The 27,569-nt window shown below is 42.4% G+C and overlaps 1 protein-coding gene across 7 annotated transcripts in view; it reads left to right on the top strand.

Annotated features, from left to right (window-relative positions):
- Nucleotides 1-27,569, top strand: part of ITSN2 (intersectin 2) — a 140,348-nt gene that overhangs the window by 59,955 nt on the left and 52,824 nt on the right. For 6 of the 7 annotated variants that reach the window (XM_075923397.1, XM_075923400.1, XM_075923401.1 and 3 more), the window contains 15 exons: nucleotides 406-543; nucleotides 645-730; nucleotides 2,400-2,662; nucleotides 8,210-8,359; nucleotides 8,602-8,742; nucleotides 10,364-10,451; nucleotides 11,091-11,230; nucleotides 12,186-12,266; nucleotides 18,628-18,764; nucleotides 20,653-21,110; nucleotides 22,791-22,912; nucleotides 25,105-25,280; nucleotides 25,530-25,674; nucleotides 26,272-26,477; nucleotides 27,460-27,524. In XM_075923397.1, coding sequence (XP_075779512.1) covers nucleotides 406-543; nucleotides 645-730; nucleotides 2,400-2,662; nucleotides 8,210-8,359; nucleotides 8,602-8,742; nucleotides 10,364-10,451; nucleotides 11,091-11,230; nucleotides 12,186-12,266; nucleotides 18,628-18,764; nucleotides 20,653-21,110; nucleotides 22,791-22,912; nucleotides 25,105-25,280; nucleotides 25,530-25,674; nucleotides 26,272-26,477; nucleotides 27,460-27,524 — 2,396 coding nt within the window. The remainder of the gene's footprint in view (nucleotides 1-405; nucleotides 544-644; nucleotides 731-2,399; nucleotides 2,663-8,209; nucleotides 8,360-8,601; nucleotides 8,743-10,363; nucleotides 10,452-11,090; nucleotides 11,231-12,185; nucleotides 12,267-18,627; nucleotides 18,765-20,652; nucleotides 21,111-22,790; nucleotides 22,913-25,104; nucleotides 25,281-25,529; nucleotides 25,675-26,271; nucleotides 26,478-27,459; nucleotides 27,525-27,569) is intronic. The other variant, XM_075923402.1, reaches the window with a different exon arrangement.

The following is a 27,569-nucleotide window of genomic DNA, read 5'->3' on the forward strand; positions in this document are numbered from 1 at the left end:
TGTGATCCTGAGGGTAGAATAGCTTGAGCATGATACAGGGTTCTGTTTCCAGTTCTGCTGTTCATTTGCCATGTCATCTTGTGCAAGTCACTTAGCCTTTTTTATCCCCATTTTCCCCACTTATTTACCTATTGTGTTGTGATGTCAACCTAATTAATGTTTGTGAAGTGTCTTTGCAATCATTTGACAAAATAAGCTGCATAAAAGCCGATTTTTATTACAACTGTAAAATAAAATAATAAAGTTTTCTTTTATCCAGTGTTGCTTTTATTAAAATGAGGGATTGAATACCACCAGTTCCACCTACAAGATGTATGCTTAAGAAATTGTTCTATAATAACTAATATCAGTTATCTCTTCCAAATTATTTTCAATCAAACAACACCATTCTCTTATTTTATTTAGGTCACTAGCTGACATTGACAGAGATGGACAGCTGAAAGCTGATGAGTTTGTGTTAGCCATGCATCTAACTGATATGGCCAAAGCTGGACAGCCTCTGCCATTGACCCTGCCTCCTGAATTAGTACCTCCTTCTTTCAGGTAGTACCCAAGACAAGGATACATGCTCTTAATGCAGAGTAAATGTAAAACATATAGAATAGTCTGCATTTAACTCACCCCCAAAATAACTTCTCCCCTAGAGCTGGAAAATATGCCGAAAATGTTAACGGAACTCTGCCATCTTACCAGCAAATGCAAGAAGAGGAGCCCCAGAAAAAACAGCCAGGTAAGAAAGATTTTGCGCTTACATTTAGAACATACAACTCTTCTTAGAGGAATGCTACATCTTTTTGAAAGTAATAGGGGGATAAGGAACTACAGCATAACTATTTCAGGAGATGCATAGAGGGAAGGTTGTCTTGATGCTGTCAGTTAAAGGCATTTAAGAAACATCTTGAATGTACAGGTGAGGGGCTGTATTTCACGTATAGGAAATATCAGACACATAAGTATTAATTAAAAGCTTCACAGGGGTAGCCAAGTTAGTCTGTAAATAGAAAAACTTTAAAAAACAATAAATAGTCTAGCAGCACCATAAAAACTAACAAACGTGTAGATGGTATCATGAGCTTTCGTGTACATAACCCACTATTTCAGATTTTTGTTTCATCTAATACCATGATGCCATCTACATGTTCTGTTAGTCTTTAAGGTGCTGCAAGACTATTCATTGTTTAAGTTTTTCCATTATTAGTAATGAAAGTCTTGCAAAGCCTTCTGGCTGAAACATTGGAACACCACTGCAAAATTCCGTGTAATTGAAAGTTACTGGTACTTGCCTTATCTCCATATTAGCTCAAGATTTTGAACCTAAGAGAGCTTGATTTTGCCACAGTATCTTCAAGCAACAGGTAGCTTACTGTGAGCCATAGTATCAGACTACACTCCTGCCTGACTGCTACTGCCAGGAGGGAGTAGTAGAGGCTCCCTCTTGGTGGCAGGGAATATGAAAGGCTTATTTCCATTTTGGGAGGAAACCCTAAATTATTCCACCCTATCACACTAGGGATGTGAAGGTTTAACCAGTGGGGCTGGATCAGCTCCCCGCCTACCCTGGACAGGGGGCTTCTCCAGTCCTGTGGGGGCCCACCCTAGGCAGGGACTGCTCCAGCACACTCCATAGAAGTTTCTGACCACCACAGGCCTGTGTGCTCCTCAGGCAGGGGTTGCTCTGGTGTCCCAGCTGGTGCAGCTCCTACCTGTGAAAAGGGAGTGGGGGGGACAGTCCAGCCAAGCTGTGGGCAGGTGGGGGATCTCTGCAGCTCACCCACTTGCCCCCCTTTAATTGGTTAACCAATTATATGGGATTTTATATCCCTGCTCCACACTTTAAAAAAAAATCCATATTGCAGTTATTGACAATGATTTTTAACAGTTTGGGTCTGAGAAAAATTAAAGGTAATCTCCCCTGTGTGCTAACACATGTTCTATACAGTGAAGAACTGTTTAAAAAGATGAGTTGTGCAACTGTGTCATTTTCCTATTCCGTGTCGGTATCCAAGAAAGGAGCCCCTCAATTAGTATGTAAAAAGTCTTTATAGCTATTAGTATTAAATTGTATTCTGCTTTAAAACAACCAGTCCTACTGAGCCTCTTGTTGTTGTTGTTGTTGTTATGGAAGGTCAATAAGTTTTACCACAGAACATTTCTTTTTGCTGTCAAAAGTTATGAAATTTGTTGTGATGCCAAGCTGTGAAAATGGTAAAAATGTCTATGTTGTGAAAGGAAGATTGATACTTTAACACTGCTCAGTTTAAGGTGCTTAAATTATCCATGGTGCAATGTTCTCATCTAACCAATAAGAAAACATGCTAGTCATTGGCATTGTAAGAGAGGACCAGACTTTAGATTATTGTTCTATGTAAAATAATGCTAACTGCTGTCCCTTATTTTAGTAACATTTGAGGACAAGAGGAAAGCAAACTATGAGAAAGGAAACATGGAACTGGAGAAACGGCGTCAAGTCCTACTGGAGCAGCAGCAGAGAGAGGCGGAACGTAAGGCTCAGAAAGAAAGAGAAGAACAGGAGCGAAGAGAGAGGGAGCTGCAGGAGCAAGAGCGGAAAAAGCAGCTTGAACTGGAAAGGCAATTGGAGAAACAACGAGAGCTGGAAAGATATAGGGAAGAAGAGAAGAGAAAAGAAATAGAAAGACGGGAGGTTGTTTTCTTAATTTTATTTACTTTTAATACTTAAAGTAGTACACATCCACACTCAGTGAACACAGTTAGTAAAGCTATTTGCTTGTCCACTTGGGAACTTGTGCTACCACTAGACAGACAGGCTTGATTTAGTTGTTTGAGCATAGGATTAAGAGCCAGGCCTTTACTGAATCTAGGCTTGGGCAATGATCCTTGTGTGATCATTGCAAGTCATTTTGGAGTCACTGTCTGAAATGTTGTTCCTACTGTTGTTGCACATAACCCCTAACGTTGCTAAAACTCAGGTTCTCCATCGAGTGGTGTTCCAGTGGTTGCTCCACTCAGGTCTTGGTGCATCCTCATGCTGCTGATTGGAGATTTTTGCTCACCAGTGCCCCTTGTTTCGCATCTGAGAACTCTGTGTCTCATGCTGCTGCTGTTCATTAGGTGTGCGTGCGGCATGAGCCTCCTTCCAGTTCCTTTTCTCCTGTCCTCGCAGTCAGAACAGTGCTCTCCTTTTCTGACAGGAAACAAATAGCATAGTTAGTTTAGTAATAGTTCATAGTTTTCAACGTTTACTTAAAAAAAAAAAAAAAAAAAAAGCTGCCACGTGGCTTTTTTCCCCTTCTCTACATGCTGGACTCTCCCAGCTTTGAGAAATGTGACTCATGCTAGGACTCCATGCCTATTTCGGGTGGACACATGTCCTGCATTAAATGTCTTGGAGAAACTCATGCAGCACGTAAGTGCCCACATTGCCTAAATATGACAGCAAGAACCAGAAAAGACTGCGAAATGTGGCTCAAAAACCTCCTCTGAGAGAAATCCCTACAATAATTGGGAGATAAGTCTGAGGAGACACGGGGACAGCAAAAGTCTGTTTACGGGGTGGTGAGCCAGCCCTGTTGAGGCTCTCAAGTTTTGCAGGCTTGCCTGACACACTCACTGCCTGCACTGCCCCAAGCCTCCCATTCTCTGGTGCTGTCAGTCTCTGGCTCCACAGAGAAATGCAAGACCACATCAACCAGGAGAACTGAGTCAAAACCACTTGACACCCGCCAGTGCTGTTAATGCAACGGTGCCAACAAAGCCTCATATGCCACCACCGCCAACTCCCTCAGGCACCTCTGCACTTCCTGAACAAACTGTCTCTGGGCAGCCCGAACCTAAATGCTCCCCAGTACTGGAGCATAAGAAAATGTCATAAAAGACACATCACTTACAAAAATTCCTCACAGCCAGGTACGCCACTGATACAAGGAGCCTATTCACCACGTTCCCTGGTGTTGTCTCTTGCCAACTTGCACAGGCACATGGCAGAAAGGGTTCCCCACTCTCCTATGCTGCTGTCTCCATGAACTGACCACGGTAATGGGCAGCGAAGCAGATTCTCATCATGCCATTCATCCCCATTAGGATCAGTGGCTTCCTGGCATTCATATCGAGATCATTCTCTACAACAACCACTACACTTTCTGTGGCTTAACCAACCGTGAATGTATCCTCCACAACACTTTCAGCCTCATAGTGGCCTCCTTGGGAACCATGGCATGGGTATCGAGTACGTTCTTCCCATACCTACTGCACAAGGGATGCATCCCCTGCATTGCCACAACACATGGTTACATGCTCCCCAGCTACATCCGTGCATTTGTCGCCGTCTCACCCACCCTCAGTGATAACACTGAGTGACTCAAATGACAATAACATCTTACTCGGATTCGGAGAGCTCCTCGACTGTTCCCAGATTCACCAGATCAGATGAGGCAGTTTTCCAGGTATCACCCTCTCCTCCAGCAGATGACCTAAAACAATTCCAGGAATTATTTAAACAAGTGGATCAGTCACAGGACATTACACTCCAAGAGGTACAAAACAAACAATACAAGTTACTCATGCTACTGCAACCAGCGGCATCCTCAAAGATAGCCTTACCTATTAATGAAGCTAGCTTGGACTTCTCAGAGGTGCTTTGGCAAACTCCAGCCTCTATCCACCCAATCTATCACAGGGCAGATAGAAAATATTTCATCCCAGTAAAAGGCATGGACTTCCTCTTCTCACATCCCCTAACCAAATTCACTAGTTGTAGACTTGGTTAATCTCAAGTCCAAACACCCACAATTTAAGTCTACACCTCGGGACAAGGAACATAAATAGCTAGATATCTTTGGCCGCAAAGTATACTCTTCCGCCACCCTCCAATTTAGGATATTGAATTACATAGCACTCCTGGCTAACTAGGATCATGCCAACTACACTAGACTGCAGGATCTGGTACGGCATCTTCCTGAGAATAAGAGACCATTATCAAGAAGGGCCTATCCATAGGAAAAACTGCCCTCCAGACCACAATGGATGTGGAGGACACAGCAGCTAGGGCCACAGCTACAGCAACAGTAATGCGTAGAACAGTGTTTCTTAAACTGTGTTCCGTGGCACACCCCGTTGGAGGTGTGCCACGGAGAACAACAGAATTCAAAATGGCCATCTTTAAAGGGTCAGGCGACTTTTTTGGGGGGAGGGGGGATTCAATAACTCCCCCCCCCCCCCGACTCTTTTTTTCCAATAACTCTTTCCCTTTCACCCCAACCTTTTTTTTTCCCCCTCAACAAAAAATCCTTGGTGTTCCTCATAAAAATATATATATATATTGTTTGGTGTTCCTTGGTCTTAAAAAGTTTGAGACACTGGCATAGATCCTCATGGCTACAGTCATCAGGAGTCCCAAAAGAATTACAATCTAAGGTGGAGGACCTCCCCTTTGATAGAAACCAACTGTTTGCCACAAAGACAGATGAAGTGCTACCCTCAATGAAGGACTCTTGTACCACATTCCACACTCGGGGGGTGTACACTCCACCTAACAAGAGATGCAAATACATCCCCTGCAAAGGGTCTATAACTACTATAGACAACTGCAGAGGCCATACAAAAAAAGGCCCAAGCAATGCTCCAATAGGAGGAAGACTCAGCATAATCAGTCCTCTAATGCTCAATCGACTTCACACAAGAGCAGATTTGAAGTCTTTGTCAGGGGTCTGAGCAACCACCCCGTAGTTCCAGTGCATCCAAATGTCACCTTCCATCACTGCCTGAGACCATTCTACCAAGAATGGGCCAACATTACTACAGACAATGTGGTCCTAGAGATTATCAAATCAGGCTACACAATCCCCTTTACATCTATACCCTCTACCCAACCCCCTACCCTGTCCCTCTTTAGGGACCCATCTCACAAGCCCCTGCTTCAAGCCAACTGGCAGATGTGGTCAGTCCTCCTTCTTCTACATAAATGACTCCAATTCCCACCACTGTCTGGTGGGTACTGCTACTCAGTCACCTGAGTGGAGCACCCACAGGGACACCACTTGATAGAGAAGAAGTAGTTACTCACCTTGTGCAGTAACTATGGTTCCTTGAGATTTGTGTCCATGTGGGTGCTCCACTACCCTCCCTTCTTCCCCTCTGCTTGGAGTCCTTTAATGGATTTCAGGTAGAAAAAACAGAGGGAGGCTCACGCCACACGCGCACCCAACAAACAGCAGCAGCACAAGACGCAGAGTGTGCAGGTGCGGCGCGAGGGGCACTGCTGAGCAAAAATCTCCAGTCAGTGGCACAAGGGCGCATTGAGACCTGAGTGGGGCCCCCAAAGGAGGACATATTTGTAAGAACTATCGTTACTGCACAGGGTGAGTAACTACTTCTTCTCAAGACTATTTTATTTTTGTGGGCCTCATTTTCTTTTACAATTTTCTTTTTAAAACTAACCAACCAACCAAAAAGTAACCCAGAACTAGGCTCGACTGAAGCTTAAAGCTGACATTACTTTGCTTCAGTCCTATAGCAACTCTGGGCTTATTTGGTTTGTCCACAATTCCATTGCATCCACTTTGTGACCAATTATGTTAAGGGCCTCCTGGGTCATGCTGAGCATTATCAGTTCCCTGCACTATTCTGTTAGTCAAGACCATTAAAGTGAAACCCAATTTGTATCTGAATTATACATTATATTGTACACAATTATCTTTCTCCAGTTGATTATTCTGGCAATTTCTCCTCCAGGGGGAATTGAGATAATCAAGATTGTAGGATCGGGTCTTCCATTCTTACGATTATGTTTGATATTTGAAATATATAAGATTGTGCTTTTCAAGCAGAATTCTTATGCTTTATTACTTGCTACTAATAAATAGAGCAGAATGGCAGATTACTTTGCACATAGTGTAAGCAAACCTGAATGTATAAGGTCTAGATCTAATTTAAAACCAGCCAGCCTTTGTACTGTTCCTTTTAAGGATATTGTAGGGGGCCACCCTCGTCCGTGTCCCCTGTTTCCCAGTCAACACACCCCTTTTGACGTATTTGGGGTCTTCAGGTTTATTAAATTTTTTCGTCTTACAAATCCCTTAACACGATTTGATCACCCTCTACCTGCTAGGGAACAGGGTTAGGGCCCGCCCTCGCTCCGAACCCCGACCCAGGGCCCTAAGGTCAGGACTCTCGTCCTTACTTAGTGGAGGGGGTAGAAACCCCTAAACTCCCCCGCTCTCGGGGTCCACGCCCCTGCCCTGGGCCGCTTCTTCCCCAGCCGTTGTCCAACACTAGCCAGGGGACCCCAAGTTAGAACTCACCCAGGGCCTCCAGAGTCCTGACCCACCTGGCCGCCGCTGCGGGGCTCCAACTCCCCTGGGATCCATTCTCCCCCCCTCCGGCATGGAGTCTGCTTTTAAATTCCCCGCCGGACACGGGGGGGAGTGCCCCCCCGACGTCATCACTCCGCACCACCCCTGGGCCTCGTGCAGATGATGTCACTGCGGACGTCATCACGACCGGCCCCCAAACCCCATGAATGTGCTCCCCCGCGTCACCGCTCATTCGGGGCGCTGCCACTCCCCGCCTAGGACTCCCCCCGGCGCAGCGCAGACCCCGCTTCCCCATCTCCGCGGACACGGGGGAGTTTCAGGGAGGGGCGGGGCCGCCCCGCCACAGATATCATTTAGGATTAAAGATGTTTTAATGTGAGCACTGACCTGTGGAGCCCCCAGCACACTGTTATAAAGGACAACAACCTCCACAATCCAACAGGTAGCTCCAGATCACCTCTTTTCCCAACCTCTTTCTGTATCTAGGAACAGAAAAATGTGACAAACCCCCTACTTACACACACACACACACTCCCTGCTGCTGCCTGCCCCTTCTGTGCACAACCCTGTCTCCTCCTTAATCATCTTCTGCTCCCTCTCCCCTCTGTCCTCCAGATTTCTTGTGTGGATACAAATAAAATCTGGATTAAGGATGTTAAGAAGCAGGTAACTGGCTAATTGTGTGGTCAATACAGAGGGAGCAAGGGTGGGAGAAGCGAGTAATCACGTAGTCACTCGACTGTCCAATAAGCCTAGCCTTATCGGGTAGTTGACTTTTTGACTAGTCGCTTACATCCCTAATCTTCATTGCGGATTACAGATCAAATAGGGAGTTGAGCCTGGCAGATGTGGATCCACATTTTGTGTATGTATAGATATCAGCAATTTGAGATTCTAGTCATGTAACTTGTTATCTATAGGCAGCAAAGCAGGAACTTGAGCGCCAGCGACGGCTGGAATGGGAGAGAATTCGACGCCAAGATCTTCTTAATCAGAGAAACAGGGAACAAGAAGAAATTGTCAAGTTGACCTCTAAAAAGAAGAGCCTTAGTCTTGAATTGGAAGCCCTGGTGAGGAATGCAGTGTATTAAACATATTTGAGTTATGTGCAGTATTTTTAAAATATGCTAAGGAAACCTTTTTCAAGAAATTTTTAGTGTAGGCTCAGCAATCAAAGCACTTGTTTTCTAATAATTTTTCTTAAGGTACCTTTAGGTAGAAATTATCTTTTCACAGAAATTCGTTAAACTTTTTTGTCATTTTGTTTTGGTTTTTACAATATGTGATTTAAATCTTTTTTGTTTTTCTGTAGAGTGGCAAACATCAGCAGATCACAGGCAGACTGAAAGATGTTCGAAACAGAAAACAAATTCAGAAAAGTGAGCTGGAAGTTCTAGATAAAAAATGTGATTTGGGAATTATAGAAATCAAAGAGCTACAACAGGAACTTCAAGTATGTGATTTCGTGTTAGACCTAGACATCGCTTTCATTTCTCTGTTGATTTCTCTTTAATAGTTGTGGTATCAGTAATGTGTAGGAGCATCAAGGAATTGAATGATTAGGGTGCAGAAAAGAAAACTAAGTAGAAATGGCCAGTGAATGTGGTTGCATAGTGCTCACTAAAAATATTTATAGCATTAGAGAAATCACTATAAACATTCACGATCATTGAAATTAATTTTACAGGGCTAGAAGTGAGGTTTTGACTGTATTTGCAGTAGTGTGTGCTAGTTTACCCGTGATCATACAGGAAGATATTTTTGCAGTGTTCAATAAGATTCTTACCTGGTTTCTCCCTCTTCATCTACATTTGACATTTCTAAAAAGAAGTAAAACTCCCAAGGATGTTTTATTGCTCTCACTTTTCCTGTGAAGGTGGTAGACCTGTGCAGCGCTCTTTCTACAATATCTCAGTTATTTCCAGATCACTAAATTAAGCAACTTAGTGGACCATCTATGGAAGATGCAGCAGCTGATGTTCCTCAAGTCATTCCAATGGACGTAATTCAAAAACCAACCCCATTTTTCTCCATGATTAAAAAATTAGGTTGGGTGTTAATTTTAAAATCTAGGGTTTGACTTCTAATATTGTGCATTATTTCATTTAGCTAAAGCTCACTTGTTCTCAAAACACATAGTTCAAGTGAGAAGTAACTGGTACTTTTTCATTGTGAATTGAGCCTTCTGTTGACTATACATGGGGTTAGTATTGATGTTTTTTACACTAATTGCTAGCAGTTGACTGCTGTGGCATACCCCTCACAAGGGGTACGTCTAGACTACATGCCTCTGGCGACAGAGGCATGTAGATTAGACTACCCGGCATAGGAAAATGAAGCGGCGATTTAAATAATCGCCGCTTCATTTAAATTTACATGGCTGCCGCGCTGAGCCGATCAGCCGTTTGTCGGCTCAGCGCGGTAGTCTGGACGCTCCGCCGTCGACATCAAAGACATTTGTCGACCTCCCAGGTATGCCTCATCCCAGGAGGTATACCTGGGAGGTCGACAGATGCCTTTGATGTCGACGGCGGAACGTCCAGACTACCGTGCTGAGCCGACAAACGGCTGATCAGCTCAGCGCGGCAGCCATGTAAATTTAAATGAAGCGGCGATTATTTAAATCGCCGCTTCATTTTCCTATGCCGGGTAGTCTAATCTACATGCCTCTGTCGCCAGAAGTCTAGACGTACCCAAGGTGTTAACATTGAATTCTATATGCTAAACTAAAGCACACAGTGTAACTTGGTTTTGTTTTATTTCTCAGACACTGAAAACCTATTAGTTAATGACCAGTTAGAAAGAATGCTTGGAATTTTTTTCTAAATTCTTATTCAGCCATAATACACCAATGTTATGCTAATATACTTTAAATTTGTTCATTCCAACTGTTTTAAATTTGCATCAAATAATACTTAGTGTTTTGCGTGAGAGAGAGAATGAATGTATCAATGCACCATGGTTCAGTTTACTTACTTCATGTGATGTTGAAAAAGTGTTTGTGGTTGGTGCCATGTAAACAGATATTAACCTTTCTTAAAAATACATTGCACCTCTTTCTTGTATATTTATAGGAATATCAGAGTAAACTAGTCCATTTAGTTCCTGAAAAGCAGTTATTAAATGAGAGAATAAAACACATGCAGATGGACAACACTCCTAGTAAGTGTCTTCAAATGAACTCTTTACTCTGTATACCAGCTTTTCTTTATTCACTGGGAAGGCTACCGACTGTGTTGTTGTTAACCTTCCCTTCATAGTTACCATAGCTTCAGCAAGTCCCAACCAATACTCAGAACTGTTTGTTGGCCCTGCTTTCCATCATTTCCTACATCTAACAAACAAGGGGACAAATATCTTTTGATAAGAAAAGAAGGCTACAACTTTAAACATAGACAATACACACTATAGTACAGGCAGGAATTATGTTTATTGTTGTCCAGATTTTCCTTTTGCTTAAAATAGTGTAAAATCCCAGTTTTACACTCCTGTTAAATGAGTATCAAATGAGTGCCTGCCCTCAGGAGTTGCATCTAATCAGACTAATACAATATAAAGAGCAGATATCCTACAAATATTAATATTAGAGTTATCTTAGTGCCTCTATGTCTCAATGCGGGATTAAGGTCCAATTGTACTGGAAGTTATTTGAGAATATACTAGTGCAACAAACAAGCGATATTAGCAAATGGCTTCTGAAGTGGGAGTGAAAGTAAATTAAAAAAGAAATATAAATGGTTATTGAAAAGTATGGTAACACGTATAGAATGATTGTAAAACTACTTGATCTTTTCTACTCAGATACAGGAATCAGTTCAGTGAACAAGAAGTTCTTAGAAAAGGAAGAATTATGCCAAAGACTTCGGGAGCAATTAAATGCTCTAGAAAAGGAAACTTCTTCTAGACTCTCTGAAATGGATGAATTTAACAATCAGCTCAAGGTACATGAATTCTGCAACTATATTATCTTTATTAAGAAGCAATATTTCTCCTCATCCTAGTCACCAGACTTTGATTTGCTATTCCCCATGCTATGCCTTCTCTGAACCTCTTTTCCAATTTTATATCAAAATAAGCATTGCTAAGTATCTTCTAGCAAATCCACAATTAGAAACTAATTCAAAATGGTATTTTGTGTAATTAGATAGTAACATGCCCCCTCCTCCCCGCCCTCTGCTTACTCCTGCTCTGCATGCATCTTGTTTCAAAGGCACACATTGCTCATACTTATTTCAAAACAGGTCCTAAAGTACAGAAAAGATGAGCTTGCTGAGTACCTTGCAGGTTCTGTCCCTATGGCAGAAAGGTTTAATGGCTACCGTTTTGCAGACGATAAATGAAGTGTTCTCATTGTTTAACTTTTATTGGAAGAAAATACTAAATTTGCTAGCACCACACATGGGATATTCACTTTTGGCAGCACACACAGATGCTTTTATTTCTTTAACTAGGAGAGACAATGTGCAGAGCGTAATTGAAGGAGGACATGTAATTTATATGTTGTCAGCTATGCAACAAATGTGTGCAACTTTCTGACAGAGGTGTTGCCACTCTGCTTTATTTGCTGGCTTATTCATAGTAGCATTGATGTAAATTTTAGAATAAATTGTCTGATTTCCCTTCTGGCTAGACGAAGGACACCACTGCATCTGTTGAAGAGAACTGAAGAGGAAACTTTCAGACCTTTTTTTTTTTTTTTTTTTTTTTTAAATCTAGAAATGATATCCACAATATCAGTGCTTGCATTTGGTATCTCATGTGTGCTGCATGGTTTGCTGGTTAATGAGAGCAATTCTGTTATGATCAGTGACTGCATCAACAATATAGTCTTCCCTAAAATATATTTTTAAAATCATTACAAAGTTTAATTGGCTTTTTATCTGCCTTATCTTACAGTGTGAGAATATGGATGATTCTGTTCTTCAGTGCCTTTTGTCTCTGCTAAGCTGTCTCAACAACCTCTTCCTCTTACTTAAGGTTATTTTCTAATCTTTGGCTCTTTTGCTTTTAATTATTTCACAGTTTTTCTCTGTTTGCCCTTTCTTTTGGGGTATAGTTTCTCTTTAGCATTCAGCTGAAAATCTTTGTTTAAACATAAAACTTTTCTAAATCAGAATGAATTCCTTTCTGCTTGTTTTAAAATCCTTCTGCTATCTAACAGCTTAAACTTACTTGTTTTATAAAGCAAAGCCAGAAAATACTGATGTGTATCTTGCTTAACGGATTCAGTTAGCTTTATTACCCACATACTGTTTTTTTTCTTTTCAGATAAAGTAATATCCACCAAAAAAGTAATTTTCCTTTTTAATAGAAGCACAATTTCTTCCTTTGCATATTCCCCTCTTGCTGTCTCTTTCATGCACAGAGAATGTCTGCTATGAATCATTTCTGTCATTCATTTGGTCTGGGTTCAGAAGAGTCCTGAAATTGCATCAATGCCCAGGTTAACTATGGTTGCCAACTTTCTAATTGCAGGAAACAGAACATTTTTACACCACCCTCTGCTGCCCTGCCCCTTCTGAGGCCCCACCCTCTCTGTCCATCCACTCTCTCCTTTCTGTTCATCCTCCCTTCAGAGGTCCCACCCTCTCTCTGTCCATCCACTCTCCTTTCTGTTCATCCTCCCTTCTGAGGCCCCACCCTCACTCATTTTCAGTGTCCTGGCTGGGATAGAGGGTTCAGGTGCAGGAGGGGCTGAGGACTGCGGGAGGGGTGAGATCTCTGGGGTGGGGCTGGGATGAGAGGTTTGGAGTGTGGGGTGTGGAGGGGATTTAAAGCTTGTATAGGGAGGGATGAGAGCTCCATCTCTGGGATAGGCCTGAGAATGAGGGGCTGGGGTGCAGGAGGAGGCATCAGGCTGGGCGGTGGAGCTGAAGAGTTTGGAGCATGGGAGGAGGTTCCGGGCTGGGGCATGAAGCTGTGGGATTCAAAGTGTAGATGGGAGTTCCAGGCTGGGGCAGAGAATTGGGATGTGGGCAGGATGAGGGCTCCAACCGGGGGTGTGGGATCTGTCGTGGGGCCAGAAGTGAGGGATTTGGTGCACAGGAAGGGGTTCCAGGCTGGGGCCAAGGAGTTTGGAGTGTGTGAGGAGGCTCAGGGTGGGTGAGGGGTTAGGATGAGAGCTCCAGCTGGGGTTCAGGTTCTGAGATGGGGCTGGGAATGATGGGTTTGGAGTGCAGAAGGGGCTCAGAGCTGGGGTGTTGGATTGGGATGCAGGGGGGATAAGGAGTGTGGCTGGAATTAGATGTTTGGGGTGTAGGCAGGGGCTTTGGGCTGGGGTGGAGCAGAAGAGTTCAGAATATGAAAGGGAGTTCTGTTGGTATGCTGGGAGTGTGGGATCTGGTATGGGTCGGGAATAGGAATTAGGGTGAAGGAGGGGACTTTGGGCTTGGGGTCAAACTGAGGTGTTTGGAGTGTGTATGGTGGGAGGTATATGGCTGGGCTGTGGAGCCAAGGGGTTTGGAATGTGGACGTGAGTTCCCTGCTGGAGCCAGGGGATTGGGGTGTGGGCTCCAGCTGGGGATGTGGAATCTGGTGTGGAGCCAGAGGGTTTGTAGCATAGGATATGACTCTCAAATGGGTTGAGGGGATTGGAGCGTGGGAGGGATCCCCTGTGGGTCAGGAGGTTGGAGTGAGGGTCCCAGTTGGCGGTCCAGGTTCTGAGGGGTTGGGGATGAGGAGTTTGGAATGTGGCAGGGGGCTCAGAGCTGGGGCGGGGTTGGGATGCAGGGAGTAGGGCAGGAACTGTGGCTGGAATGAGAGGTTCTTCTTCAAGTGCTTGCTCATGTCCATTCCAATTAAGTGTGCGCACGCAGCGTGCATGGATTCCAGAGCTTTTTTCCCTTAGCAGTACCCGTTGAGCCAGACAGGGAGCCACCTGGAGTGGTGCATATATACCCCTGCTGGCCCTCCACCCCTTCAGTTCCTTCTTACCGCCCGGGACGGTAGCTAGAGCATTGACTAAATAGCTAGTCTCAACCCTTAGCTGGTGTACATAGTTTTTTCTTTAGTTGTTTGAGTTGTTTTAGTGTAGCTAGTGTTAATAGTTTTAGATAAGTGAGAGGAGAGTGCAGTGGCTCCAGGAACTCCTGTACGTTTTCCTTCCCCCCTCCCTTTTCCATTGATCCACAAGGTCATTCTTAGGATCAGGAGTTTCAAGGCCTCGGTCATCATGCTAATGCCAGCATGGGCCTGCCAGCACTGGTTTACCACTCTCCTAGACTTAGCAGTGGAAGAATCGATGCTGCTGCCAATAGTTCCATATCTGATCACACAAGACCTCGGGGAACGGAGGCTATGCCACCCAATCCTGTTATCCCTCCATCTCCTGGCCTGAAACCTTCATGATTGCTGGGGCCTGAGGCAGCTTTGCTCGGAGAAGGTGCAGAGGGTCGTCTTGGAAAGCAGAAAGCCCTCCACCTGGGCCGCGTATGTGGCCAAGTGAAAACACTTCTCCTTATGGACCACACAGGCAGGCATAGACCTGAGGGGTGCCCCAGTCCCCCTCATTTTAGACTACCTTCTTACCTCAAGCACTAGGGCATTCACCTGGCTGCCATTGTGTCCTTTCTCTCAGGGGAAGGGGGCAGGACGGAGTTCACAAATGAGATGGTGAAATGCTTCTTTAACGGGATTGACAGGTGGTTCCTCTATGTGCGCTGGCCCGTACACCCACCTGAATTTAGTCCTGGTGAGACTCATGAGCCTCCCCAGTTGAGCCCTTTGCCACCTGCTCTTTAAAGCACTTATCATGAATGGTGACTTTCTTAGTGACGATCGCTGCCAGGAGGGCATTAGAGTTGAGAGTCCTCACATCGGAGCCCCCATACACAGTTTTCTTTAAGGACACCCTACAGTCCTCACTCTACATTCCTTCCTAAGGTAATTTCCCATTTTCGCATGATCCAGGATATCTATTTGCCTGTTTTCTTCTTGAAACCTCACTCTACGCCCTTGGAGCAGGCGCTGCATTCTTTGGACATCAGAAGGGCCATCACATTCTACATAGAAAGGACAACAGAGTTTCGAAGGTCTCCACAACTCTTGATTTCCATAGCCGAGGGGATGTGGGGCTTACCAGTATTAGCACAGTGCTTATCCTCTTGGATCACTTCCTGCATTAGAATCTGGCCAGCGCCTCCTCCCCTCTTATGGCCCATTCCACAAGGGCTCAGGCGTTGTCAATGATGTTTGGTGCACAGGTGCCTATTCTTGACATCTGCAGAGCAGCCACATGGTCCTCGACTCATACGTTCTCAAGCCACTACGCTCTTGCGCACAGCAGGCCAGGGATGATGTGGCCTTTGGGAGGGCTGTGTTGCAGTCCATTTCAGTCTAGTCTCCAACCCCACTTCCTAGGATACTGCTAGGGAGTCATCTAATTGGAATGGACATGAGCAAGCACTTGAAGAAGAAAAAACGGTTACTTACCTTGTAACTGTTGTTCTTCGAGTTGTGTTTCTTGTCTCCATTCCAAATCCCCTCCAGCACTACTTTGTCAGAGGACTCCAGTAAGAAGAAACTGAGGGGGAGAAGGGCCAGCAGGGGTATATATGCACCGATATAGCAGTGCCACTCCAGGGGGCTCCCGGTCTGGCCCAATGGGTACTGCTCAGAGAAAAAAGCTCTGGAATCCATGCACGTGGTGCGCGCACACCTAATCGGAATGGACATGAGCAACACATCTTGAAGAACATCAGTTACGAGGTAAGTAACTGTTTTTTCAGGTGCAGGAGGAAACTTCTGAGTTGAGGGCTGGAGCCAAGGTGTTCAGAGTGTGTGGGGGAAGACTCCGGGCTTGGGAAAGGGGCTATGTGCGGAAGGTGTCTCAGGAATGAGGCAGTGGCATAGACTCTGGAAAGGGGTTCAGGGTGGAAGATTGGGATGCAGGAGGGGTTAGGGCTCTGGCTGGGGATGAAGGATCTGGTGTGGGGCCAGGGATGAGGAGTTTGGGGTGCAGGAGAGGGCTCCAGCCTGAGGCAGGGGTTTTGGGCATGAGAGGGAGTTGAGGTTTCAGGCTCCAGCCAGGTGGCTCCTAGAAGCGGCCAACATCTCCAGTTCCTAGGTGGAGGCGCTAGAGGGTTTTGCATGCTGTAGGCTCTGCCCCTGCAGCACCCATTAGCCAATGGCAGCTGCGGTGCCAGCATTCAGGGAGGGATAGCTCAAGGAGCCTGCTTTTGATGGCCCCCGTGTTTGGGAGCTACAGGGACATATCAGCCACTTCTGGGAGCCACCCAGAGCCAGGTGGCTGACCGGTGCTGCCGGGGTACTTTTTCATCGAAAACCAGATGCCTGGCAGCCTTAAGGTTAATATGCATAATTCTGTAGTAAGATGCTTCCAAACCACCTTGTTTAACCTAGTAATGAAGCTTTTGTACCTATTCTCCTTTACACAAGGGAAATTCATGCTGTGGTCACAGTACTCATTTGCTTAGTATATTTTATCCAGCTGTCCATTTTGAATATCATATCCTCTCCTTTCCTTGTAAATTGCTCTGTGACTTCTTTAATGGGCCATTTGGTTTTGGAACAAAATTATACTATTTTTCACAGTGAACCTCAAACTGTTTAAAATGAGAAGAGAAATTGTTCCCCACCTTTGTCAATGCAATTCTGTATTATAATTTGCCTGTTGCAGGTAATGAGAATTAGTTTGTTGCTGCAGAAACTCACTGTGCAACGAAGGTTATCTTTTTCATATTAATTACATTATTTTGACAGTTGAACTTAGGAAATGTCAGATTTTGCAGTGAGAATGCAGTATTCCTAATTACTCTCTTTTGATAAATGTCTGATAGGAAAGGCCATTATCTACCTATTCATCAGTATGTGTATTTAATGTACTGTAATGTGATTCTTAAAAATTAATTGTAGTGACATACAAATATATTAACAACCCATTAATGTGTATCCTAGATAATTGCTAATATGTTCCTTTTGTATATTTAATTACTGGTAGTTTTAAATGATTTGGTGTGAAAAAGTTCATTATAAAAAGACACACAGGAATGTTAAAGTGGGGGTAATGGGAGTGTTGTTACTTTTAAAAAAAATATTGTTAAAAGCATTAAAAGGTATAGGACCATATTTAGGCAGAATCTAGTAACTATGTGTTTATATTTTCCAATATTAATAAAACTATTGCATTTTTTCACTAGTGCACCAGATTCCAATTTGGACCTGTTATCCAAAGCTCTTCCCTTTATTTCAGTCTTTAGTCTGAGCCTATTTATAGGAAATATTGTAGTCTGAACTTTTCTTTGCACGTGACTGTATTTGTCTTAGTTTTTAGATTGTATTGTTATTTTAAACAAAAGTTCTTTGAGTCATAATTATAGAAAAGATTATATAGTTCGCCCATAATTAGTACATTTTTATCTGTATTTTTCTTCTTTCTGTAGCACTCTTCTGTTACACTAAAGCAGTGCATAGTAAAATAAATACTAAAGCATAGTGAAGGGAAGCCTACACTTTCATCTTCATCCGGGGGGAGGGGTAGCTCAGTGGTTTGAGCATTGGCCTGCTAAACCCAGCATTGTGAGTTCAGTCCTTGAGGAGACCATGTAGGGATCTTGGGCAAATCTGTCAGGGATGGTACTTGGTCCTGCTATGAGGGCAGAGGACTGGACTTGATGAACATTCAAGGTTCCTTTCCAGTTCTATGAGATGGTATATCTCCATATATTATCTTAAGGGATGTACACCAAAATTTTCTAGTATTGTTTGTAGTTTAAACAGTGTGTCCACCAGGTAACTATACAGAGATAATTTGAAGACAATTTGCTGTACTTCTGGTCTTAGATGGCCCAGTATTTAAGTACTTAATTTAAAATTCCCACTCATTTTTCCTGCATCATATTTGCGGTTTCCAGCAAATGCATGACTAAAAGATGGACTTCACAAGCAATGTTCCCTCTAATCTTTTCCATCCATGTGTGGATTTTTTCCATCCGTGTTTAGAATATTTTTTTTAATATGTGCTGAGGTATGTGCAAATGTGCACCCCCAATAGAAACACACAATCTAGTTGTTGGCACTCAACTAATCAACTGGGCGGCATTTGAATTTCTCCTGTGTGGACGCACAAGTGCATAGCTTACAGGGAATGCTGTTCGCAAGTATAAGCAGCATAAAATAGTTTGCAGATCTGCCAGCTATTTTACATCCTCCTGTTTGTTTAACTTGCTTTCTAATGAGATTCAACATCCACTTTTAACTTTAGATTATCCTATTTGTATTAGAATTTGGATCACAAAGCATTAAAGTGTCTAGTTACTTTCCTAGAAAAATGGACTTCATTGTCAGTCCTTTGATGTGCTTTATTATGTTTCCTTATTAGGAACTGAGAGAAAGCTACAGCACACAGCATTTAGCCCTTGAGCAACTTCACAGAATCAAAGAAGAGAAAATAAGAGCTATAGAAAGAAAAAGAGCTGAACTTGCACAGAAAAAGCGGCTGGAGGATGAGGCTGCAAGGTAATGTGGTTTAAAAACATAAAAAAACCTGACAATCTAGTTTTAAAACAAGATAATGCTTTGGTGGGCTTAAGATGTTGATAGCAGCAGTAGCCATAAAATTGAACTGATTAAAATATACATCCTGATTAAGAAAGCAGAGTTGTTTGTACTAAGTTTTTGAGTTCCTTTCCTCATCTATTTGCTGAGAAATGTTATTCTCAAAGATTGATGTATCAAATAACTAGAGATTCCATTTTTGTAATGGGGCTTTTTAATCTCTTCTCCACTTAAGCTGCCATACACTTAAGATTATTTAATCACATTTTATACCTTGTTTTGTTGTCATTTGTACATCAGCTTACTCTCCTTTAAAAGCACTTCCTACTTAAATGAACAAATTTAGTTGCTTGTCATTCATACCCTGACATAGGGATGTTAAGTTTAGATTTATTAACTAATCGAATAGTCAGTGGGATTTCCATCGACTATTCTATTAGTCTATAAGGGCGCCTCCGCCTGTGAACTGTAGCAAGAGCCCTGCAGGGAGCTTTTTAAATGTACAAGAGCTCCGGCAGGACTCCTCCACTGGCCCCATGCTCCCTGCTTGCCTGAGCCTCTGCGGAGTTTCTGCTTTTGAAATGTACAAGAGCCTCGCTGGGGCTCTTGCACATTCAAAAGCAGAAGCTCTGCAGGGAGCACGGGGCCAGTGGAGGGACTTCCAGTGAGGCTCTTGTACTCCCATTTAGGCTCTTGTACATTTCAAAAGCAGAATCACTACTGTAGAAACGGAAAAACAACAAATGGTCTGGTAGCACTTTATAGACTAACGAAACATGTAGACGGTATCATGAGTTTTCGTGGGCAGAGCCCCACCTCTTCAGTAGAAACGGCGTGAGCAGAGACTGCTTCAGTCCCCGCTCACACTGTTTCCTGCTGTGCCTCTACCTCCCCTATCCTCCACAGACCTGCTGCTGAGGGTAACCAGCTTTTAAGCTAGCTCCCACCAGCTCCTGCTCCCCCCACTTGCTGCCTCTCTCCAGCAATGGGGGTGGGGAGCAACTGGTTGCATCACTAGTCAACTATATGATAAACTTATGCTTATCAGATAGTCAACTAGTCACTTACATCCCTACTCTGACAGTATAATATTCTTAGTCCCTGATTATTTATGGAAATTGGAGGGACATTATGACAGTCTAATGTCAATATGATGATCTTGGAAACTTTGTGAATGTCAGCAAGTTTCTAGTTTAAAGGGTAAAAGACTCAATTAATCCTCTTTGCAATTCCCTTCCCTACCCTTGGCCTAATTGATTCAGTAATCTCAAGTAGCAATGTTGCCCAAAAGTTTTTTCAGTTGTCTGGTTAGCTGGCTGCTCTCACATGACTCTGATCTGAATATTGCCATAATCGTGATGGCAAGATTATGATTAGTTTTTGGTCTGCAGTGAAGGGACAATAGAAACTGAAGGGGAAACCAAAGAGGGGATGAAGAGATCCTGATGGGGATGTTGGTAGGTGGGATAGGGAGATTGGGGAACAGGGAGCAAAAGAGAATACTAGAGCAGGAACAAGAAAAGATAGAAAGGGATTGCTATGTCAATTGTCATTTCTTCTCTGCATTCTGAGTTTGGGGAGTGAGCAGGGATCTGCTCTTTCCCCTTTTGAGGTTGGGACCTTGAGTTTATTAACATATTGATATTATCAGGTTCATCAATCAGCATTTCTCCACCGTACTCCAGAGAGAAGGAAAGCCAACACTTCATGTGTTAGAGCCACCCTGTCTAAATTCTAGTCATGGCTGTGCCTTGCTTGTGGTTTTAGTGGCTCCAAAGTCACTAACTGTAGTTAGTCCCATAAGCACGTTGTCACTTATCTATACATTTATTTTATCCTTTTCATTAAGGAAAGCAAAACTGGAGAAGGAGAATCTATGGCAGGAAAATGTCCGAAGGGAAGAAGAGGAGAAAAAAAAGCGATTACAGGAAGAGCGAATTCAGGAAAAAATTCAGGAAGAAAAGCAAAAAGCTGAGGAGGCAGCTGCCCAGGTGAGACAGGAGTCCCAGCAGCAAAAACTGTCTGAGGAAAAACATGAGGAAGAGAGGAACAAGTTAGCAGAGATTCAGAGAGAAGCAGAACAAAAAAGGCAGAGACAACTGGAAGAAGACATAAGGAAGCGAGAACAGATTGCAAAAGAAGCCGAGGAGAGGCGTAAACAACATGAAGAAGAGAAGAAAAGAAAAGATGCAGTCAACTTGCAAGAGTCAGAGAAACACATTTCAAAATTGAACTTAAATGAGAAATTTGCAGACTTATTGAAACAGACTGAGGGTAGAAATCTTAAACCAACATGGAAAAGTGAAGGTAAACTTCATTTATTGATTTATTTTTTGTTACAAATGTTCTTTGTTGTCTTGAATGAACATTGTTACTTCATATTTTAGACATTTTAATGTAGGATAATGACAGTATTGTAGGTTATGAATTTAAAAATTGTTGTCAGATGACCAACAACCATATCTACAGCTGGGGTAAATCTGTTGATGTCAGTTGAGTTATACTGAGTTACACCAATTTACACCGACAAAGGGTCTGACCACAAATCTTTCAGTGCTTTCAGTCAATAAATCCTGGACATTTAGAGCAGTAACATTTTAGCTTTCTTCCACTTGGTGTTTGCAACAGAAAACTCAGCTATTATGAGCTGAGATGCTCATAATATCTTATAAAACAGTTTTGATAGTTGTCATAACCAGAAGGGCTGACCAGCAGCCTGGGAACTAAGGGGTTAACCTAGCCAGGTATCTGGTCAGGCAATAGTAATGCAGGTAGGGGACTCAAACTGGGACAAAGGAATTTTTAACTTTTCCCTCCTTTGCCTGGGTCAGAGCAGTTTTCTTCCAGGTTACAGGGAGATGGGAAGCCGTTAACTAACTTTACTCTACTTACATATTGTGAAAAGACTTTTCTTGTAGAGAGAGAGAGAGATGGTCTCAATCCTTCCCCCTCTTCAGTCAGAGGGTGTCTAGACTACAGGGTTTTGTCGACAAAAGTGGACTTTTGTCGACAAAACTAAACCTGCGTCTACACTACCGCTGAGTTCTGTCGACATAATGTCGACAGAACTCAGCAGTTTTGTCGACGCTGGTAAACCTCATTTTACGAGGAATAACGCCTTTTGTCGACAGAGTTCTGTCGACAGAAGGCGTTAGTGCATCTAAACTGTTCTTTGAATCTACACTGCCATGTCGACAAAGCAGCTTGCTTTGTCGACAGAACTGAATGTAGTCTAGACGCTCTTTGTCAACAGAAGCTTTGTCGACAGTATCTGTCAACAAAACTTCTGTCGACAAAAGCCTGTAGTCTAGACGTACCCTTAGATGTTTCCAGCAGGTATCTTAGGTGGTAAGTGGTGGTCTCCTGGACTCTGGAAACTCCTGCAGTTGTTTAGTTTTCCCTCTTTATATTCCTTTTATCCAGGACAGGAATTATTTGTGTTCAGTTCAGATTTTTCTCACCTTGAGTGGCAAAGTAGCAGACCAAAATGGGTTCCAGAATCAGGTGGCCTGACCGCATGTCTTCGTAGACTTATAGTTTGGGCTTATAGGAAAAACAAAGCCATTTAAAGGTTGTTGACTTGATCATCCTAAATTATCATTAATAGCTTTTACTAGAATACCTGGACTAATAAAACAGGTTTCCACTTTATCATTCTTGTATGTGAAATTAGAAATATTCAAGCACAAAAATAGATTATACAGAATCAGGGGATCACAAACTCTTGAATGACCTGTTTTGCATAGAGCATCTTTGAGTTATGCATTTTCATATTCATATGCTAATTTTTGTAAAGCATGGAAGCCTTATGAAAATATTGTGCATCATTCAACTGTTATTTTTCACCATATGCTTAGACTATAAGGTCTTTCGGTCAGGGACCATCCTTTTGTAAAGTGTCTAGCACAATGGGCCCTGAACCAGCTTGGTGCCTCACTATTGAAATTCCAAAATAATAAATACGAGTAATACTTTTTCTTCTATCAGGTAACATAGTCAGTGCCTCAGAATCTAGGAATTCAGTTGCCTTGGTGAATTACAGAGCTTTATACTCATTTGAAGCAAGGAATCATGACGAGATGAGTTTTAATTGTGGGGATGTAATTCAGGTAAGACTGACAGTTCATGTTAAACTAACTGCAAAAATCCTTGACACATGCCTTCATAGAAAGTTATGGTTCTTACACATTATAGATCTGTTTGAATTTACACTATGTGCTTCTTTTTAGGAGGTGGTAGTAGGATTGATTTAAGCAATATGTACCTTTAGAACTGACATATTATAGAGGAGTCAAGGACCAAGGACTGGTATGGACTACTATGAAATGCCCAGCTTTGAAATAATTATTGCTGTTATAAATTTTGTGAAAGGAATAATAGGAAAAATATAATTAATCACTGCTCTCCTATTTCTAGTATGACATTTTGCAGGTATGCATATAAGGTGGCAAAGAAAATTTGCCTACAGCAATGCAAAAATAGTAAGCATTGCCATAGATAGAAGTGTATAAAACATTATTATTCTTGATGCTAGAATTATTAAATACCTGACCTGCCTGATTTGAATAGGTTTGAGGGTTTCTCCTAAAGAATTAAATATCTGAATAGTTTTCTTGGTTACGTTATCTGACTGGTGGTGGTTCAAGGAGATGCAGATGTGGTATGTACACATCCAGTGCACCAGAGCGAGGGACTTTCACCTAACAGTACTCATAGAGGGGGCAGCTCTCACACTTTGTGGCTGTTGTCCCAACCCCTCTCAGTTTCTTCTCACTGCCTGTGGCTGGAGTCAGAGCTCAGTGTGGTTGTAGTCTCACAACCTCACATTTAGTTTTAGCCTAATTTAAACAGTGTCCTTCCTGTGGAGGGGTGATCCCCAACATTGACCTCTCTTTGCCCACCTTCAAGAGCATTGTTCGATGTGTACATTGTACGAAAAAGGACTCAGGTGCAATGTGTCCTTTAATTTTTTCCATCTGTGTTCAGAATACATTTTATGTGCACTGAGGCACATACAAATATGCACCACCAGTAGAAACATACACTGCCAGCTGTGGGTGCTCTGCTAATCAGCTGGGTGGCATTTGAATCACTCCTGAGAAGCAATCCAAGCACTCAGCATACAGATGACACTGTTCGGGTGGTGCACGCTCTTCATCTTAAGTAGAACCTGCTTGAATAGGCCATACAGCCTGATCCAGTGTCAAAACCCACCTCAGGTCAAAGATTGCTGTTGGGCTTGGAGAGTAGTGCTTTGTTGAAGGAGAACAGTTCCTCCTCCTCATTGTCCACACTGAGGAAGAGGTCTCATAAGACCAACTGAGACTGCTTCAGGTCACAGAGTGTATAAGAAACCTTATACCTTTTACTCTGGTTCCAGCCTTCGGGTGTCCAATGAGTCTGGTACAGACTGTGTCCATGTCATCAGGAATCTACCTACCTCCTTTGCCTTTTGCTCCCAACTTCATTGTGGTCAGGACTTTTCCCAAACCATGCCATCTCTGGCTCCTATGTTGGAATAAGCCATTGAACTTTCATGTCTGTTGGTACTGTGTCCAGACACTATTCTCAAGCCAATACTGGAAATGGTGCTAGGGACGTTGGCACCTAGGGACGTTGGCACACTGCATTTGATGCTGCAGCTGTTGACATTGACACATTTGGGCACTCTGAGACCACTGTTTTCACCAGGACCAACGCTGCCTGTGGCACCACTATGCTCAATGCAGATGGAACCAAATTCATCAGGGCAGTGCTCTGTAAATTGTGCACTTCGTATATGTATCCCTAGCCAGAGGAGACTTAATTTATGTAAAAAATTGTTGCCTTATTCTGTGTTTCTATCATGCATAGCACAATGAAATCCTTATGTTGTTTAGGTCTGAAGTGTTACTGTAACACAAATAATGCTGCTAGTAATCATAGTAACTTTCTGACAAACTCAGTCAATTTCAGATGCATGTTATGTCCTCTCTTTATCCTTTTAAATAAAACAACTGTAAATATGTCCCCAAAGGTTTGTTATAATACAGAACCAGCAGTTTATCCCTTTTCCCATTTAAAAAGTACTTCTGGGCTTTATAGGAGCAAATAGTCTTGTTATACAGCTTGGGATAGTGTTACTAGGCAGTGGGATTCTTAGCTTTTTAAAAAGGCTAAATTCTAAATGGGATGATAATCCAGATGATAAAGTCTAATCCTTATGTCCAAAACTTTTTCAGTTAAATCTGTAGAATTGTAGATTGTGCTAACAAAATAAATGTTTTGTGTGTCTCATATTATTGGTTTGCTTTTTTCCTAGGTTGATGAGAAAACCATAGGAGAGCCTGGTTGGCTATATGGGAGCTTTCAAGGTCATTTTGGCTGGTTTCCAAACAACTATGTAGAGAAAATACCAGAAAGTGAAAAAGCTTTATCTCCTAAAAAGGCCTTACTTCCTCCTACAGTATTTTTGTCTACTACCTCAGCTTCTCCAGAGTAAGTTTATGTACAGGTTGAACCTCTCTGGTCTGGCAGCATCCTTGGTCCGGCAGGCTGGTGGCAGAAGAGCCAGTAGTGCAACTAGAGGATAGGGAGGCGGTGGCCGGGAGCCTGCCCAAGGAGTGGAGCTGGCTGGTAACTAGGGGGCTGATGGCCAGGCCTGGGCTGGGAGCGGGGCTAGGCCAGAAGTGGAGTCTTGCTAATGTACTTTCTAAGAAAAATTATGTACTTGTGCTAAATTTGCAGACCACTTTCACCAAGTAAATCAGCAGAAGACACGGATTACCATAACATACCTTTCTCAAGCCTAAATGTCAACACAACATGGCAGAAAAAATCCGCTTTTACTCGTACTGTGTCCCCAGGATCTGTTTCTCCTGTTCATGGACAGGTATATTGCTGAGACTTTTACGTATTTTAGGTTCATGTTACAATACTGATATACTTTTGCTTAGAAGAGTCACACTTTTTCAACAATTCATTTCAGTAAATAAGCCAAATTCCTAGTTGGTGTGAATTGACATACCTCTGCTGAAGTCTGTGGAGCTATCTTAATTCATTCTACCTGAGGAGGATCTGGTTGTTAAGCTAACTCTGTCTTCATTTTTTTTCCAGACCATTTGGGGATTACTATTTGTATATACATTTCCTTTCTTTTTCTACCAAAACGTATATTTTTACCCTAGCCACAATGCTACCAATGTGTGGGCCCTTCCAGAGCTACTTCCAAAGGCATTATATTTCTTTGCAAGCACTGGAGCCAACATTGTTTCATAGAACCAGATATTCATCTAAGATATTTCTAGCTTAATTGGTCAAGTCCAGAAACAACTCCTGAGTCCACATGTCACATAACCACAAAACGTTGCAGTCAAGACAGCATGACGTTGAGCTAGCATTTAGGAATAAACACACCTAGAGAACAAAAGATGATTTTTGAAAATTGCACAAAAATTGTTGATTAACATTTGTATCTTTATTTGAACAGGGACAAGCTGTGGAGAATTTAAAAGCACAGGCACTTTGCTCCTGGACTGCAAAAAAAGATAACCACTTGAACTTTTCAAAAAATGATATAATTACTATCCTGGAGCAGCAGGAAAACTGGTGGTTTGGAGAGGTGCATGGAGGAAGAGGATGGTTTCCTAAATCCTATGTCAAGATCTTGCCGGGAAATGAAAACAAACGAGAGGAGTAAGTGAGACTGTTGGTAATTTTGTATTCAACAACTTCAAATAGAGTGAAAAACATGGGGACACTTTAAATTATGGGAACGGAATAGCATGCATGACCCACACCATGCCATTGTGGGCTGTAATTTAGCTAGCTTTTACAAGCTAAGTAATGTTGGGTCTGCTCAGTAAATGAGAGATCTTTCAAGCTGAATGCTAGAAAACAGTGATGCCTGGTTATTCTACAAGGGACATGCTTCTTCCTCTTGATTCAGTATCTCAGCCTGATGGTATCAACTGCTGCTGAGGGTATCAACTTTTAGTTGATACACCAAATTAAGAGGCCTTTGCCATTAATCACTATAAACTCCCATGGCACGTCTTGAAAAAACAGTGGTGCCTTTCCTAGATGGCAAAAGTAGTGAAATTTATCCGAGTATTCAAGTCAACAATTCAGTTAAGTGCTGAAAAATTTTAACTGCAGATTGATAGTTGAAGTGATCTTAAAGTTCTTTGTGATCTTCTAGAGTAAGGAAAATTTTAAATAAGTGTTAAGTTGTTATACAAAACTTTATTTTAGGTGTATGTCTGGAATATCACAATTTGTGACTGAATTCTCTAAATCTTGTAGCTTAAATATGTAAGTCATCTCTATGATTAATTGAAGTCATATTTTTTTGCTCTAATGGTAAACCTAATTACTTTTAATTGAAATTTACCTTTTGCTAATAATATTATTGCACTGTTTCTGATATTCCCTAGATATGACCTATGTAATATTTAGGAGATATTGAAATAACATTAGTAACTACTTGCAACAGCTAATTAAAAATGTGATGGACACACCATTAGTAATATATGCCAATTGAGAATGAAATAATGCTTGGCTGTAATTATTTGTGTCTCAAAGAATCTGAAAATTACACTGTACAAAATCTTTATTACTAATTGAAAAATATTTTGTTAAACTAGCCAGACTAAATCACTTCAATCTTTGTCTGCAGATCTGAAACCATTTATGCAGCTGTAAACAAGAAGCCTAGTACATCATCTTATACAATTGGAGAGGGTAAGACTGCAGCTGTAACGTCAGTTATGAACTTATAAAACTAAC

The sequence above is a fragment of the Pelodiscus sinensis genome, chromosome 3 (assembly GCF_049634645.1).
Source record: "Pelodiscus sinensis isolate JC-2024 chromosome 3, ASM4963464v1, whole genome shotgun sequence".
NCBI lineage: Eukaryota > Metazoa > Chordata > Testudines > Trionychidae > Pelodiscus > Pelodiscus sinensis.